This window comes from Podarcis bocagei, assembly GCF_964188305.1.
Source record: "Podarcis bocagei genome assembly, chromosome: 10".
NCBI lineage: Eukaryota > Metazoa > Chordata > Lepidosauria > Squamata > Lacertidae > Podarcis > Podarcis bocagei.
The window spans coordinates 2172661-2191214 of NC_138135.1; the positions used below are offsets into that span (position 1 = coordinate 2172661).

At 43.5% G+C, this 18554-nt stretch overlaps 1 protein-coding gene across 1 annotated transcript; it reads left to right on the forward strand.

The window, feature by feature from the left end:
• Positions 1-1769: 1769 nt before the first annotated feature.
• On the forward strand, positions 1770-17958 carry LOC308596850 (uncharacterized protein; the record flags this gene model as incomplete). The annotated part of the gene is made up of 4 exons (XM_081212157.1): positions 1770-1978; positions 14838-14982; positions 15878-16961; positions 17945-17958. The coding sequence occupies exons 3-4, from the start codon at positions 16139-16141 to the stop codon at positions 17956-17958; spliced, it is 837 nt and encodes a 278-aa protein (XP_081068283.1). The 5' UTR covers positions 1770-1978; positions 14838-14982; positions 15878-16138.
• Between the last annotated feature and the right edge of the window lie 596 nt (positions 17959-18554).

An 18554-nucleotide genomic window follows, 5' to 3' on the forward strand; every position in this document is an offset into this window, starting at 1 on the left:
ACACCCCCCTCCCAAAGAAAGGCTCAACATCCACGCCCATGGGTGCCTGTGGCCAGCCCAGACCCCGGAGCATCTGCATCTCTGCCCCAGCTTGAAAGTTAGGGGCTGCAGTGCTGGCGAACCTTATCTCCCCCTCCCCGTCCAGACAGAGGAATGGCCTTGTGGGGTTGGACAAGAGAGTCCCATCTGGGTGGTGTGGAGTGGGCAGTGTTGGGGCTTCTAACTGTAAAGTAGGGAGGGCCCTCCTGAGTCATCTAGTTGAAACCCCAGCATTGCAGGAATCTCAGCTAAGCATCACAGGCAGGGGACCATCCAAGCTCCCCCCACCCCACCCAAGGGAGGCACTCTCCCCACTGGCTGTGCTGTACTGACCTCTCAATGGCCCCTCCTGGCACACTTTCCTGTGGCCAAAGACTCTTCCCCAGGGAGGGCATCTGAGCAAGAGACCACCCCCCTGTAGGGTGCTGTGTTGATGTCCGCCAGGCGGAGGAAAAGCAAAGCAGCTGCGCATTGGCACTGAGGGCTCCCAGACTTCAGCCAGTGCCCTCCAGGTGTTCTGAGTGCAGGCATCGTTCTGGCTGGCACTGAGGGGAACTGCAGGCCAACCTGCCTCGGGGGCACCTGCGTGGAGATGGCGGTGCCAGGGAGAAGAGCAGCAGGTTCAGGCAGAGGCTCCTAAAGGCTCTGCCCAGTTTCTTGGCGTGGAAGATGTGACCAGCCAGCAGGGGCTGGGGCTGCAGCAGGGGGCTGGCCCCTGTTACCCAAGGTAAAGGACCCCTGGCTGGTCAAGCCCAGCCAAAGGCGACTATGGGGACTTACTTCTGAGTAAGCGTGCATCAGATGGAACGGCAAATCCCTTTGAACCGCGTAGGGGTTACTCCTAAGTAAGCGTGCATCAGGCAGGGCTGCAGAGTGGTGCTTCCAGTTTGCACATCTCATGGGATTTAATGTCTTGCCATTATAAACTCAAGGGGAGAAGTGCAGTTATAGAGACACATTTCCACAAAACACCCAAACTCCGGCATGTAGCCGCAGGTGATACAATAGGAGCCTTTCTGCAAATGGCCTTTGCAACACAACTCACTGGGTGGTAACAAAGTAGACACATTTGCCTCTTTGCAACGTAGCCCCGTTTCCTCAATGAATCCACCCATTTCAGTAAAACCTGAGCTGAAATAGTACGGAGAGCAAAACAGCAGCCCTGTCTGCCCCCCGTCAGCCCCCAGACTCCCCCAGTCACGTGGCAGGAGATTCTTCCTGAGCCCCCCCCCCCTCCGTGAGACGGGTATGGCATCATGGATGATCTAGTGATGATTCATATGATCCATTGATGATCCACATGATCCAAGCAGACTGGTCCAAAGAGCAGATCTCTATGCCTGAATGAAACGGGTCTGCGGTGATGGATTCTGGAGTCAAGAAATCCTCCCTTTCCAGTGATCTCTCCGGCTGGCCAGGAAAAGGCAGCGAGCAGGAATCGTCAGGCATCCCGACGGACAGACAGACTTGTCATGTTGCCAAAACACGAACTCGGAGTCTGATCTGATTTAAATGCAGAACTCATTTTGTGACTTCGCTCTTGGATTGTCGGGATCAGCCCCTCCCCCCTCTCCTGATCCCAGAAGGAAGACGGGGGGGGGAAGATTTATACTCCTCCTTCTCGCCCCCCCACCCGCTCAATACTTTCCCTCCCCTCCCGGCACATCCTTCTCTCACCCCGCCCCCATCATCCCAAATCCCTCCCCCAATACATTGCTCCTCCTCCTCCTCCTCCAATCCGGTTTCTGCTCCAGAAATGTGGGGCGGGGAGCCCCCCTCCCAACCTTTCTGCTTCTCCCGGAAGTGGAGCTTCCACTCCGGATTGCTGCTCTGCCCCAAAGCTGGGAGGGGGGCGCTTTCTGAAAGGGGAGGGAGGAGGCAGGGGACCCCCCCCCCGTGGATGTTGCAGGAGAGGAGAATCGGGAGCGAGGAGAAAGAGGTAAAGGGGTCGCGGGGGGGGGGGCGGAGAGGGGGGGAAGGACCCAGAGACCCCCTCCAGCTCCCCCAAGCGCCCCCAGGGGGCTTTCCTCGCAGGGCGGACCCCTCACCCGTCTCCCCTGGCTCTGCGTGGAGAAAAGCGGCCCATGAAAGGGTTAAGCGGCGCGAGAGACGCCTGGATAGAGACCCCCCTGTCCCTCCCATGTTCTCTTGGGGGGGCGCCTCCGGCTGGAGAGATGGGGGCGCAGGGTGTGGGGTGAACAGAGCCAAGGGAGCCTCTGGATGCAGGGGAGACTCTGGAGAGAGGGAGGGGGTCAAGGAAATTGGGGGGGGAGGGAGAGGAGCATCCCTGGGGCAGGGAAGGGCAGCATTGGCGGCGGGGGGGGGGAGATATCGCGTCTCCATTGTGGCAGCTGCGGGGGATCTCTGGTGGAACAGCCTTGGCCTCTCTCTCCCGCCCAGTAATCGACCCCCCCCCCCTTCAAGGCGACCAGAGAGGGATCCCTGGAAAGTGGGGGTCCTGCCCCCCACCCTTCCTTCCTGCAATCTCCATCCTCTTCCTGCCCCATAAGCCCCTGCCCTGTCCAGACACAGCGATTCTGCCCAGTCCAACCATTGGTCCCCTGGAGAGGAGAGGAAGTCCAGAGGAAGAGATGTCAGTATTTGTGAAAAGAAAAGAGAAGGTTCTGGCCTCCATTTGTCGCCTCAGCCTGGTCCTTGGGCCCTTGTCAGCATAAAAGAGTCCAGGAGAAGAGCATCCTTGCAGAGTAATTTCTGCTTTTACAGTGGTACCTCGGGTTACAGACGCTTCAGGTTACAGACGCTTCAGGTTACAGACGCTTCAGGTTACAGACTCTGATAACTGAGAAATAATACCTCAGGTTAAGAACTTTTCTTCAGGATGAGAACAGTAATATTGTGGTGGTTGTGCAGCGGCAGCAGGAGGCCCCATTAGCTAAAGTGGTGCTTCAGGTTAAGAACAGTTTCAGGTTACGAATGGAACTCTGGAAGGAATTAAGTACTTAACCCGAGGTACCACTGTATTTTCAAAAGTCTTTCTGCAAAAGCGACTGACCAACTGTACACACATCAACACTGCCAGCTTTCACCAACCAACCAACCCAACACCAAACTAACATTTCTCACTCTATATATACAAACCACAGCTTTTTAAGCATTAAAGAAACAGCGGCCAATTTTTAGCCGTGACAAGAGAGGAGGGGAGAGGCCTTCTCAGAAGCGGCTCTTGGTTTCCGCAATCCCACCCAGGAAGCAGCCAGAAACCTTTTCCTCTCTCTCAGGCTTCCATCTTTAAGCGTCTTTTCCACTGAGGATGAGGATAATGTACACCTGTCCTCAGAAACAGGGGTGCAGAGTCCATGGAATGGCTCTCAGGATTGATACGGAAGTTGCACCTCAAAAGCATTTCTGTTCCTCTTATTCTTTGTAGCCAATGTCAGAGTGACTGACAAGCTGAGATACAATCCTTCAGCATCTGATGACAGCGACTGCATGAATCTTTTGTCACGTGACAAAGACACATGAGAGCAGAAGCAGCCAAGCAGGCTGGGAAGTGCAGGGACTGCACAGTCATTTGGGCCTCCTCAATTTATTCAGGCTTAACTGCTAACTGTGGAGTCATTCTGACATGTGACGTAGTAGCCAGTTGCACTTTGTGCTGTCTGTAAGATTTCAGCAAGAGTCTGTCTGTCTCAGCCGTGAGCAGAGTCTGCATGCAATCTCAGTCAAACTGTTTGGAACCATGTTGTTTATGTTTTTTTTTTATAGATTTTTATTGCTTTTTTCCAGATATAAGTATAAAGTCAGATAACAAAAGAGAAAAGAAGAAAAGAAAAACAAAAGAAATCCAACTTTCCATTACATTTTTCCATAACCGACTGGACTTCCCCACGTCTATCTCACCCTGCTTTCTTTACAATAAAAATAACAGCAAATTAATAGCTTGTTTCATGTGTTATTAATACTTTCAAATAATTCTCTTTTGGGTTCAAAATACTTATTATCAATTTACTTTTGCCCTAAAATAAACACAATATTATTTTAAACTTTAGTCCTTTCATAGTTATATCTTAATTTCCAATATACAAAATCTTATTGCTGGAGCTTGATTTCCAGTTCATGCAAATTATTGACATTCATATAGCTTATAATATTTTTGTAAATAGTCCTTAAATTTTTTCCAATCCTCCTCCATTGTCTCTTCTCCCAAATCACGGATTCTGCCAGTCATTTCGGCCAGTTCCATATAGTCCATCAATTGCATATGCCACTCTTCCAGTGTGGGCAAATCTTGTGTCTTCCAGTGCTTTGCGATGAATATTCTTGCTGCTGTTGTTGCATACATAAAAAATGTTCTATCCTTCTTTAACACTTTCTGGCCAACAATGCCCAAAAGGAAGGCCTCTGGTTTCTTGGGAAAGGTATACTTAAATACCTTTTTTAACTCATTGTAGATCATTTCCCAGAAGGCCTTCACTTTTGGACAGGTCCACCAGAGGTGAAAGAATGTCCCTTCAGCCTCCTTACATTTCCAACATTTATTATCAGACAAATGGTATATTTTAGCAAGCTTGACTGGGGTCATGTACCACCTATATATCATTTTCATAATATTTTCTTTCAAGGCACTACATGCCGTGAATTTCATACCGGTGGTCCATAACCTTTCCCAGTCTTCAAACATAATGTTGTACCCAATGTCTTGAGCCCATTTTATCATGGCTGATTTGACTGTCTCATCCTGAGTGTTCCATTTAAGCAGCAAGTTATACATTCTCGAAAGTACCTTAGTCTTTGGTTCTAACAGTTCTGTCTCTAATTTCGATTTTTCCACCTGGAATCCTGTTTTTTTGTCCAACTTGAAAACCTCTTGTATTTGAGCATAATGAAACCAGTCTTGCACCTTATGCTTTAATTTTTCATAGCTCTGTAACCTCCAATTGTCACCTATTTTTTCTATTATTTCCCCATATTTCAGCCAACCGGCTTCCATATTGGGTTTTTTTTGGGCCTTGGCCTCCACTGGTGATAGCCACCTCGGGGTCTTACTTTCTAATAAGTCTTTGTATTTTGTCCAGACCATAAATATTGCTTTTCTGACAATATGGTTTTTGAACATTTTGAGAGTCTTTACCTTGTCGTACCACAGATATGCATGCCATCCTAAAGAGTTATTGAACCCTTCCAGATCTAGGACATCAGTGTTCTCTAAAAGTAACCAATCTTTCATCCAGCAGAAGGCTGCAGCTTCATAATATAACCTTAAGTCTGGCAGGGCAAACCCCCCTCTTTCTTTTGCATCAGTTAGTATTTTAAACTTTATACGGGGCTTTTTGCCCTGCCAAACAAACTTTGAAATATCCTTCTGCCACTTTCCAAAACATTCCACTCTGTCCATGATCTGAAGGGTTTGAAACAAAAACAACATCTTTGGCAATACATTCATTTTTACTGTTGCGATTCTACCCAACAAGGAGAGTTTCAATCTTGACCAAATTTCTAAATCCTTTTTAATTTCTGACCAACATTTTTCATAATTGTCCTTAAATAAATTCAAGTTTTTGGAAGACAAATTGACCCCCAGGTATTTCACTCTTTTAACCACAGTTAATTCTGTTTCCTTCTGGAACTCATCTGTTTCTAAAGGTGTGAAGTTCTTTCCCAAAACTTTGGTTTTTTGTTTATTCAACTTGAAGCCCGCCACCCGACCAAAGTCATGAATCAATTCTAAAACTCTTTTTGTACTAGATTCTGGCTCCTGTAATGTTAAAACCAAATCATCTGCAAAAGCTTTCAGTTTATATTGTTTCGCTTCGACCTGTATTCCTTGTATCGACCGGTCCTCCCTTATCATACTCAAAAGCACCTCCAGGACTGAAATAAATAAAAGAGGGGATAAGGGACACCCCTGTCGTGTTCCTTTTTCAATTTTAAACTCTTCTGTCACCACATTGTTCACTATCAGTTTAGCTTTTTGTTCTGAATAGATTGCTTCTATGCCATTTTCAAACCCCTGTCCCACTCCCATCCCTTCCAAATTTTTCTTCATAAACTTCCAAGAAATGTTGTCAAAGGCCTTCTCCGCGTCAATAAAAATTAAAACTGCTTTTGTATTGATATTTGTTTGCAGAAGTTCCAAAATATCAATAATGTTCCTCGTGTTATCAAACAAATGTCTGCCTGGGAGAAAGCCTGCCTGGTCCTTGTGAATTACTTCATTTAAGACTCTTTTAAGCCTGCTTGCCAAAATGTCTGCAAAAATTTTGTAATCCACATTTAGGAGTGAGATGGGACGGTAGTTCTTTAGTTGAGTCTTTTCAGTTTCCAACTTAGGAATCAATGTGATGAAAGCTTCTTTCCACGTTTCCGGTGCCTTCTTCCCCTCCATAATCTGGTTACAAACCTCCATTAGTGGTCGTATCAAATAGTCTTTTAAAGTCTTGTAGTACTTGGAGGTAAGTCCATCTGGGCCTGGAGATTTGCCAAGTTGCATATTCTGGATGGCACTCTCAATTTCCTGTTGTGTTATTCGATAATTTAAGATTGTTCTCTTTTCTTGAGATAATTTTGGTAATCCATTAGCTTTTAAAAATTGATCTATCTCAGTCACATCCTGAGGCCCTTGCGTATAAAGTTTTTTGAAATATTTCTGGAAACACTTTCTTCTTTCTTCCGGTTTCTGTATATTTTTCCCTTCAACCTCCAGATTGGTAACAAAGTTCAATTTTTGTCTCCTTTTTAACTGCCATGCTAGCAGTTTTCCACATTTATTCGCCGATTCAAAAGATCTCTGTTTCATTTGTTTAATTTTCCATTCCACTTCTTGATTTACTAATTTCGCATATTGTGCTTGATAAAACTTGATTTCTCTCAGAATCTCTTTAGATTTTGGTTTTAGTCTCAATTTTTTCTCTCCATCTCTTATCTTCTCTAATATCTTATCCTTTTTTCCATTCCAGAGTTTTTTCTTGATCGTGTTCTGTTGTATCAGAAACCCTCTCATTACTGCTTTACTTGCGTCACAGATTATTCTCTTTTCCACCGAAGTGTTCAAATTTATTTCAAAATAATCATTTAAAGTTTTTTGGGCCTTTTTCACAATCTCTTGATCTCTTAGCAGGGTGTCATTCATTCTCCATCTGAAGGAGCCGGTTGGAGTAAGTCTCAATTCCACTTTCAAAGCGTTATGGTCGGAGCAGGTTTTTGGGCAGATTTCCACTTTTAAAGTCTTAGGTGCCAGTCCTCTAGATGTCCAAATTTGGTCTATTCTTGTCCATGACAAATGAGCCTCAGAAAAAAATGTTCCTTCTTTACCTAGGGGGTTCTTTGTCCTCCAAATGTCAATCAAATCCATACTGTCAGTCAATTCAAAAAAAGTCTTTGGTAGTCTTCCATCTTTGGTCAGGTTCTGGTTCTGTGACTTATCCATATAGGTAGAGACCACCCCATTCATATCTCCCATCAAAATGATGTTAGAATAGTCCAAATAGTCCAGCAATATCTCATGCAGCTTCTTGTAAAATTCTGACTTCCCTTCATTTGGTGCATAAATTCCTACTATCAAAAACTTTTCTCCTTGTGCTTGTATCTCAATTGCCAAAATTCTTCCATGCTCATCTTTAAATAGAAGTTTCGGTGACAGGTTCTCCTTTGCATAAATCACAACGCCTCTTTTCTTGACTTTATCTGATGAAATAAATTCTTGGCCTAGTCTTTTGTTGATTAATACTTTCCTATGGAGCCTAGTCACATGGGTTTCCTGCAAACAAATAATGTCCAATTTTTCTTTTTTCAATATGTGAAAGATCCTCCTTCTTTTTTCCGGAGAATTTCCGCCATTTATGTTCCAACTGAGAAGCTGCAGAGACATCCTGGATCAATCTAAGAATCCTCTTGGGGTGAATCTTCCTTCTCGTCCAGACCCGGAGGTAGAACAGGTCGTTGGTTCAGGCAAAGATACTGGCCCGGCTCCTGCTACTCCCTTCCGAAGGTCCTCGCCATAGTCGTTCAAAAATTTTTCTTGGTCTTCTACTGTTTTGATTTTGATTTTCTTCCCTTTGATAGTAAAGGATAGTCCTTGGGGGAATTCCCACCTATAAGGAATTGTGTTGTTTCTCAGTAATCCTGCTAGGTCCTTATATGTAGTTCTTAAATCCAAAAGTTGTTTTGGAATATCTCTGTAGATTTCTGCTTTTTTACCTTGAATCACCAATGCTTTTTTAAAGTGTAGGCCTAGTATTTTGTCACTTTCTTGCCTAGATCTCAAAATGATCAGGCAATCTCTAGCTCTGTCCTTCCTCACCACTCTTCCCAGTCTGAAAGCGGTGACAATTTTAAAGTCCTTATCTTCTTCTATGGCCCAGAACCTTGATAATTCTGTTGTCAAAAAACCAATCAAATTGTCTTGTTCAAGTTCTGGTATTGATCGTAGTCTCAGATTATTTTCCCGATTTTTCAATTCCACCATAGACAGATAGGCCTGCTGTTCACTTACTTGCCTGCAGAGTGGCCTTACTTCCCTTCTTACTTCCTCCACCTTCTTATTGGCTTCTTCTGCTTTTTGATTTGCTTGTTCAGCCAGTTTCCGATTTTCTAAGTTTGTTGTTTGGAGGTTCCCAATTACTTGTGTATTTTGAGAAACTTGGTCAGTCAGCTTATTAATAGTGGTTGTAACTTGATCAAACTTTGTATTTAAAGCTGCCAGCTGATCCAAAATTTGTTTAGAAACTGGGTCAATCCCTCCTGAAGCCATATCTTTTAAAACTGGCTCTTGAGCTGGCTGCGCACCTTGTCCTTCTTTCAATGTTAAAACAGTAGGAACAGATGATCTACGTGACTGTACAGGCTGCACAGGCAATGTTGTTTGTAGCAGTAGCTCTTCTGCTTTTGTTTTAGCTGCCCTTTTCCTTGTGCCACTCATTCCACAGCTGTCTATGCGTCAAGGTCAAATTGTAAGTCCCATGGGAAAAATAATCCAAAAAAATAAACAACCACCAAGAAGATAGTCCAAAAAATAAGCAGTTCCCAGAGATTGTTAGTCTTAAATCCACTAGAGGGAGCTTCCCTGTAATTCAATGGAGATATACACTTTTCCCACCATTATACAGAAGCCCACAGATAAAAAGAGTTTAAAAAGGTACCTTCAATGTCCCTTTATGCTTAAAGAGCTTTCCCAAAGTAGAACAAAGTTTCAATAATGATGCAGTAACAGTTTCCTTCTTATTTGTGTCTAATCGCGCCCAAAGTAGCACATCCACTTTTAGTTACAGTTTCTGCAATTTCACAGTTCCTAGTGTCCTGGCAGTCCCGGCATTTGGTTATTTTGTAATCCACTTAGTAAAGGAGAGGGAAGGTTTCCGTTCAAATCAAATCATTCACCGACCTCTTAATCCTTTTCTCTCTTTTAAATAGACAAGATCCAACTTGCACGATTCTGACAGCTTCCTTTTAAAGTCCTTCTCACAGCGCTCTCAGCTTGCAAAGGTTTTTTGCTTTGATCTTAGCAAAGTCGGAAGGCGGACTTCCTTTTTTCACCTCCCATTTTCAGCCAAATTTTTTTAAAGAAATTTTGACTCAAATAAGCATTTGTAAATCCTTACTCACGAGTATACAATTCTGTAGCCGAATGTTCCAGGAAGAAAGGACAGCGCTCATCAGCAGCAGCCGCGCGGCTTCGCTTCCGCAGAAAGAGCGATGAACTCACAGCACCACTTCCCCTTCCACGTTCCGGAGCCCCTTACGAGGCTCCTTCCCCGCTTCTGGGGTCGCTCCTGGTGCCCGCCGAGTCCCACGGCCACGGGCTCACTCTGCCTGTGGTTTTTCTTGATGGGTTGTCACTGTGCCGCAGCGCACGACCCTTTTCCGCGGAGCCCCTCTTCAGAGACCGAAGAGGACCGCCATTGCTGTTTCGCGCCGCCTCCGGAAGTCGGAACCATGTTGTTTATGAAGAAGCTTATTTTAATTCAGTAAAGCTTTTATTCTTCAAAACTCTGCATTATTAATTTACGCTGCGTGTCATCTTCCCAGTCAAAGGACCCATTTTCATGATAGACAGTGCCTGTGGCTGGAGGCTCTACACACCGGGTGTGCGTGTGGAGGCCAAAGACTGCCAGTATTAGCACAGGTGAGGTGTGTGACCTCCCCAAATTTACAGACTGTATATAAATGAGAAGTCGTGGGTGGGATTATATTTTACAACAACCCTGTGATTTTCTCTTTTTTTTATATATAAATTTTTTTATTGGTTTTACAACATTTTTTAAACAGTACAAACATATAAAAAGACAAACAAACATGTATAATTTCATAGCCTTTTTTTCATAACCCTCATTTCTCGGACTCCCCCATACCTCCCCTTTCTGCATCCCAATTTCCAAAGTTATTTCAGCAACTTCCCAATAATTTTATCAAATATGTGTCCTCTTAGTCTTTTCTTCAGCTTAATCTTATGTCACTGTGATCCCTTTTTCTTTCTCAACACCTCGACATTTTAGCATTCATCAATTTTATAATAGTTCTTAAGATAAACTTTAAATTTCTTCCAATCCTCTTCCACCGTCTCTTTCCTCTGATCACGGATTCTGCCAGTCATCTCAGCCAGTGTCATGTAGTCCATCACTTTCATCTGCCATTCTTCCAGGGTGGGTAGATCTTGTGTCTTCCAATACTTTGCAATAAGTTTTCTTGCTGCTGTCGTTGCATACATAAAGAAAGTTCTATGTTTCTTTAGCACCAATTGGCCGACAATGCCCAAGAGAAAGGCCTCTGGTTTCTTAGGAAAGGTACATTTAAGTACTTTTTTCATTTCATTATATATCATCTCCCAGAAGGCCTTAATCTTTGAGCACGTCCACCAAAGGTGGTAGAAAGTACCTTCAGATTCTTTACATTTCCAGCACTTGTTATCAGGCAAGTGATAGATCTTTGCTAGCTTGACTGGGGTCGTGTACCACCTATAGATCATTTTCATAATATTTTCCTTTAAGGCATTGCATGCCGTAAATTTTATCCCGGTGTTCCACAACCATTCCCAGTCAGCAAACATAATGTTATGACCAATGTCCTGTGCCCACTTAATCATTGCTGATTTAACTGTTTCATCTTGTGTATTCCATTTCAGCAGCAAATTATACATTCTTGACAAGTTCTTAGTATTGGGTTCTAACAATTCAGTTTCTAATTTTGATTTCTCCACCTGGAAGCCAATTTTCCTGTCTTGTTTGTACACCTCCATTATTTGGTAATAATGGAGCCAATCTCGTACTTTAGGTTTCAATTTCTCATGACTCTGTAACTTCAATTTGTCTCCATCTTGTTCCAAAATTTCCCAATACTTTGGCCATTCGGCCTCCATATTGAGCTTTTTCAATGCCTTAGCCTCCAAGGGTGACAACCATCTAGGGGTTTTGTTTTCCAACAAGTCTTTATATCTTATCCAGACATTATATAATGCTTTTCTAACAATATGATTTTTGAAAGCCCTATGCACTTTGATTTTATCATACCATAAATATGCATGCCAACCAAATGTATTATTGAAACCTTCTAAATCCAAGATATCTGTATTCTCGAGGAGCATCCACTCTTTCAGCCAGCAAAACGCTGCTGCTTCGTAGTACAATTTTAAGTCCGGCAGGGCAAATCCCCCTCTTTCTTTTGCATCTGTCAGTATTTTGAATTTTATTCTGGGCTTTTTGCCCTGCCAGACAAATTTCGAAATGTTTTTCTGCCACCTCTTGAAACAGTCCATCTTGTCAAGGATCTGCAAGGTTTGAAACAAAAATAACATTCTAGGCAATACATTCATCTTGATAACTGCAATTCGGCCTAACATTGACAATTAAAAATTTGACCATATTTCTAGATCTTTTTTGATTTCTGACCAACATTTTTCATAGTTATCTTTATACAAGTTCAAATTTTTAGATGTCAAATGAACCCCTAGGTATTTCACCTTCTTAACCACTGTCAAACCTGTTTCATTCTGGAATTTCTCCCTCTCCATAACTGTCAATTTCCCCCCCAAAACTTTAGTCTTTTGTTTATTCAATTTAAATCCGGCCACCTGACCAAATTCTTGAATTATCTCCAACACTCTTTTTGTACTAATATCTGGCTCTTGTAAAGTAAGTACCAAAGCATCTGCAAAAGCTCTTAACTTGTAATGTTTTGCTCCGACCTGTACGCCTTTAATCTGCTGGTCATCTCTAATCATATTTAGCAACACCTCCAGAACCGAGATAAAAAGTAGTGGGGAAATTGGGCACCCCTGTCGTGTCCCTTTTTCTATCTTAAGTTCTTCAGTTATCACATTATTTACAATCAACTTAGCTTTTTGTTCAGAGTATATCGCACCCATACCATTCTCAAATCCTTGGCCTACCCCCATCCCATGAAGATTCTTTTTCATAAAACTCCAAGAGATATTGTCAAAGGCTTTCTCCGCGTCCACAAATATCAGTACTGCTTTAGTGTTTATATTCACCTCCAATAGTTCCAAAATGTCTATTATGTTCCTCACATTATCTGATAAATGCCTTTTTGGGAGAAAGCCTGCTTGGTCCTTATGAATCTTCTCCATCAACACTCTTTTCAGTCTTTTTGCCAAAATATCTGCAAAAAATTTGTAATCCACATTGAGTAATGATATTGGGCGGTAGTTCTTAAGCTGAGTCTTTTCAGTCTCTGGTTTCTCTTCAGATCGTATGAATCTTTCGCCTTTTACAACCCTGTGATTTTCTCCACCCATAACATTTTGTGAGCTGATATAGCAGTACGAATTCCAAAATAACTTTTAAAAACCCCACAAGATCATCATCATCATCATCACATTTATACCCCCAGGCCTTAGTTTGCCTCCCCATGATCTAGAGAAAACACCAGCTTTGAATCATACAGAGTAAAACTACCAGAACCTTCTTGAACCGATAGGTTAGGAATTATCGCTGTACTTAGATCCGTACTTTTCTATGCCTGAGAAATGCAACCATGACACTGGGAATGTTCAGGAATGCAGGAGAGGATATTTTGTTTGATTATATCCTTTCCAACTTGTGTTAACAAGTTGTACAATTTAGCAGAGTAACATTCTCCCTTTTAAACTTACAGCGGATGCATTTGCTCAGGCTCGCTAAAGCCTCTAAAATAAGATTCCTTGGTAATTTCCACTTTAGTCCCTCATAAAAAGATAAGACACGAAACAGTCTTCTATAAAAGTATAAAAAGAGTTGACTCACACATTGTGTTCACAAATGGATCCCAGAAGGCGGTGACCCCCAGGCTGCACACCTGGTCCTTCAGGGGCACAGTTACCCCATCAGGACCAGGAGTGCCCCAACCCTCCCCCAGGGACAGTATTTCTGACTTGTCAGGATTCAACCTCAATGTCTTAGCCGCCATCCATCCTCCAACCACCTCCAAACAGACACACAGGGCATTCACCATCTTCACTAGTTCCAATTTAAAAGAGAGGAAGAGCTGGGCATCATCCACATACTGGTGAACACCCAGCCCAAACCCCCTGATGATCTCTCCCAGTGGCTGCATATAGATAGTAAAAAGCATGGGGGAGAGAATGGAGTCCTGAGGCACCCCACAAGTAAGCATCCAGGGGTCTGAACACTCATCCCCCAACACCACTCTCTGGACATGGCCCAGGAGGAAGGAGGGGAACCACTGCATAACAGGGCCCACAGCTCCCCTAGAGGGTCCAGAAGGACACCATGGCCAAAGGTCTCCAAAGCCGCTGAGAGAACCAGCAGAACCAGGAAAGAGCTTCCCCCTCAGCCTCTGGCCCGTTGGAGATCATCAACCAGCACAACCAGGGCAATTTCAGTCCCACGATGAGGCCTGAATCCCCATTGGAAGGATCATGGCGGCAGGAGATTTCCTGGTCCTGCACCCCCAAAAGCTCCAGCCACAAGACTTTCATTAGCTTTGAAGGGGCCACATGATACATTGTGGTCTTTTCTTCGAAAAACAAATATTTTGAATACTTTTACAGTGCCGTATGATGTAAATATGGGATCCGGGTGGTGCTTTGGGTTAAACCACAGAGCGTAGGACTTGCCAATCAGAAGGTCAGCGGTGCGAATCCCCGTGATGCGGTGAGCTCCCATTGCTCGGTCCCTGCTCCTGCGCACCTAGCAGTTCGAAAGCACGTCAAAGTGCAGGTAGATAAATAGGTACCACTCTGGCAGGAAGGTAAACGGCGTTTCCATGCGCTGCTCTGGTTCGCCAGAAGCGGCTCAGTCATGCTGGCCACATGACTCGGAAGCTGTATGCCGCTGGTTCCCTCGGCCAATAAAGCGAGATGAGCGACGCAACCCCAGAGTCGGCCACGACTGGACCTAATAGTCAGTGGTCTCTTTACCTTTACCTTTATGATGTAAATTTTGTTTCTGTTTCCCTTGTTCCACATCGGAGAGACTTTGATACACAGCTCTGAGCCCATCTCCCCACTTGAAACTGCTGTGTTTGTAGCACTGCCAGCCTGGGCAGTGGGTTTGGGGGTCCTGGGCTGATATGGTCCCAAGGAAAGCAGAGCAGTATGTTTGGCACCAGCTTGGCTGCAGGAGATGAATGAAGAAGGTGTGCATGACACCATCCAACCGTCTTAGAGACTCCACTCTGGATTTGTGTGGGTTTCCCTCCATAGCCTTTTCTTCTTCTGAAGACAACTCACGAGGCAGTGAAGGTTTAGGACCAGAGTTTTCCTTCTAGATGGGCTTCCTTCCCCGGTTGACGATCCCATCTGCCCTTCACTTTCCTCTTCCTCACGGGAAGAATCTGCCTTCTAGACTGTGGGATTCACTGTTCTTCTCATCCTTTCCATCCACCAGGGCTTGACTTCAGGTGCAGCAGAATTGCCCAGCCCCCCAAGGATTTGAGACCCATCAGCTATCCTCACCTGGTTTTGCCAGCCGGTTGAAGCCATTCCTGGGATTGTGGCCCCTGATTCATCCTGACAGCTTCTGGAAGGCACAGGTGAGAGCTGAGTGCAGGGTGGGGACCACCAAAGGTACTACCGCTCCCATGACACCTCATGACATCATATAATAGCTATATTTGAGACAGAACCAGAATGAATTCCTGTCTCTAGAAATAACACAACTTCAGGCCATCAATAATTCAACACTACATATTCAAGGTTGAAGTTTTCACTAGTACACTTATCCATTTGCCTTTAATATGCAGCTTTTTCAGTGTCACTTTAGGATGGGCTCGAGATCAGGCAGCCCATCATTATTATAAGGAACAGTGGGGGTCTGGGATTCCAATGTGCCAGCTGCTTTTCTTCTGCTTCTCCTGCTCTCTCCATGCAATGTGAGGCATGTAGATGGAGGTCCATCTCCAAGAACAGGAGCTTCCCTGAGCACCCATTCAGCTGACCCCAAGCACCAAGCCTTGTCACTAGTTATCTGACTGACCCAGACCACAGTCCCTGGAGAAGATGTAGACCTGGGCCTTCCAAAATGGTCCACATGGACCTCTTGTGGCCAATGGGACTGTGCAGGTGATTCATAAAGATCTAGAGGTGGATGCAGGATTATGATGCAGAGGATGGGGAATGTCCAAAGGAACGATGGACCAGAGAAAGAGAGGGCCTGTTCACGGACAGAGAGCAGCTGCCTTTCTGTGAGGAAACAATTGATTTGAAAAGGCTGTATTCCAAGATCATGCTGCTTTATTAGCAATGATTGAGGATTATGAAAGGTGGTGATGCATTACTATCATTTGATGACATTGCTTTTTCATTTCCAAAAAATTGGGAACATGGGTAGGAGGCGGGGGAATGTAGGAGATGTTGATATAAGAGAAGGGGCTAATGGCGCTTGATGTGTTCTCTTTCCCTTTGTTCTCTTCCTTGAAACCCAAACAGGATTTCCTTTCCTCCCAGTCTGAAGAAGGTGATGGAGAAGACATTCAGAATTCCAAGGAATGGGGCACCTTTCGTTTCATTAGGAATAGAAATTAAAATGTGTGAAATGTGGGATATGCTTCATTGAATGAGGACACATAGCTCACATCAATGACTCTGAGAGGAGAAACCATTTAAAAGCATGGTGTTTCGGAAAAGTTTCGCTGATAGTGGAAAACTTAGAACACATCAGCGGATTTACATTTACAAGAAAGGATTACAATGCAGGGAGTGTGGAAGAACTTCAGTCAGAGAGGATTCCTCAATATACATCAGCGGACTCACACAGGGGAAAAACCATTTAAATGCATGGAGTGCGGGAAAAGCTTCCGTCAGAGTGGACACTTAAGTTCACATCTACGGACTCACACAGGGGAGAAACCATATAAATGTATAGAGTGCGGAAAGAGCTTTAGTGATAGTAGAGACCTTAGAAAACATCAACGGATTCACACAGGGGAGAAACCATATAAATGTATAGAGTGCGGAAAGAGCTTTAGTTGGTGTGGAGACTTTAGAAAGCATCAACGTATTCACACAGGGGAGAAACCATTTCAATGTATGGAGTGTGGAAAAAGCTTCTGTCGGAGTGGACAGTTAAGTTCACACCTACTGATTCACACGGGTGAAAAACCTTTTAAATGCATGGAGTGTGGGAAGAGCTTCAGGCGGAATGCAGAACTTAAATTACACCAGCGAAGTCACACTGGTGAAAAACCATATAAATGTATGGAGTGTGGAAAGAGCTTCATTCAGAGTGGGCACTGCAATATGCATCAACGGACTCACACAGGGGAGAAACCATATAAATGTATAGAGTGCGGAAAGAGCTTCAGTGATAGTGGAGACCTTAGAAAACATCAACGATCTCACACAGGGGAGAAACCATATAAATGTATAGAGTGCGGAAAGAACTTCAGTCAGAGTGGAGACCTTAGAAAACATCAACGGATTCACACAGGGGAGAAACCATTTCAGTGTATGGAGTGTGGAAAAAGCTTCTGTCGGAGTGGACACTTAAGTTCACATCAACAGACTCACACGGGTGAAAAACCATTTCAATGTATGGAGTGTGGAAAGAGCTTCAGTCGGAGTGGACACCTCAATAAACATCACCAGACTCACACAGGGGAGAAACCATATAAATGTATGGAGTGTGGAAAGAGCTTCAGTCAGAGTGGACACCTCAATAGACATCACCAGACTCACACAGGGGAGAAACCATATAAATGTATGGAGTGTGGAAAGAGCTTCAGTCAAAAAGGAGACCTTAAATTACACCAGCAGACTCACAAAGGGGAGAATCCATTTAATGCATGGAATGTGGAAAGAGCTTCCGTTTCAATGCAAGCCTTAGAAGACATCAACAAACTCACACAGGGGGAAAACCATTTAAATGCATTGAGTGCGGAAAGAGCTTCAGTCAAAATGGAGACCTTAAAACACATCCACAGATTTACACAGGGGAGAAACCATATAAATGTGTGGACTGTGGAAAGAGCTTCATTCAGATTGGAAACCTTAGAAAAAATCAACGGACTCATAAAGGGTGAAACCATTTAAATGCATTGAGTGCGGAAAGAGCTTCAGTCGAAATGGAAACCTTAAGACACATCAACGGATTCACACAGGGGAGAAAACATTTAAATGTATGGAATGTGGAAAGAGCTTCAGTTAGTGTGGAAACCTCAATATACATCAACGGACACACACAGGGGAGAAACCATAAGAATGCATGGAATGCGGAAAGTGCTTCAGTTTCTTTTCTTTATATATATATATATATAATATTTATTAAGATTTTTTGAAATATTACAGTAAAAAAGAAAAAGAAAAAGAAAAATACAAAATAAAAACAGTTAAAAACACACCTATTTTCTATTACTTATTTTCCTTTAGCTTATTTCCCGGACCTCCTCATACCTCCCTTTTTTGTATTCCGCTTCAATTTATTGGTTCAGCAAATCCTTACCATTAGATTTTAACCCAATTATAACCCTTTTTTCATATTCTCTTAAAGCATTACAGCTGGGAACCCTTAATTGCTATCCAACATCATTCTATCATTCATTAATTTTACAATATTTCTGTAGATAGTCTTTAAATTTCTTCCAATCTTCTTCCACCGACTCTTCTCCCTGGTCTCGTATTCTGCTAGTCATTTCTGCCAGTTCCATATAGTCCATCACCTTCATCTGCCATTCTTCCAAAGTGGGTAGTTCTTGTGTCTTCCAATACTTTGCAATGAGTATTCTTGCTGCTGTTGTAGCGTACATAAAAAAAGTTCTGTCCTTCTTTGACACCAATTGGCTGACAATGCCCAGAAGAAAGGCCTCTGGTTTCTTCAAGAAGGTATATTTAAATACCTTTTTCAGTTCATTATGTATCATTTCCCAGAAGGCCTTAATCCTTGGGCACATCCACCAAAGGTGAAAGAATATACCTTCAGTTTCTTTACATTTCCAGCATATATTATTGGGCAAATGATAAATTTTTTGCAAGCTTGACTGGGGTCATGTACCACCTGTATTTCATTTTCATAATATTCTCTCTTAGGGCATTACATGCCGTAAACTTCATACCTGTGGTCCATAACTGTTCCCAGTCAGCAAACATAATATTATGTCCAACATCTTGT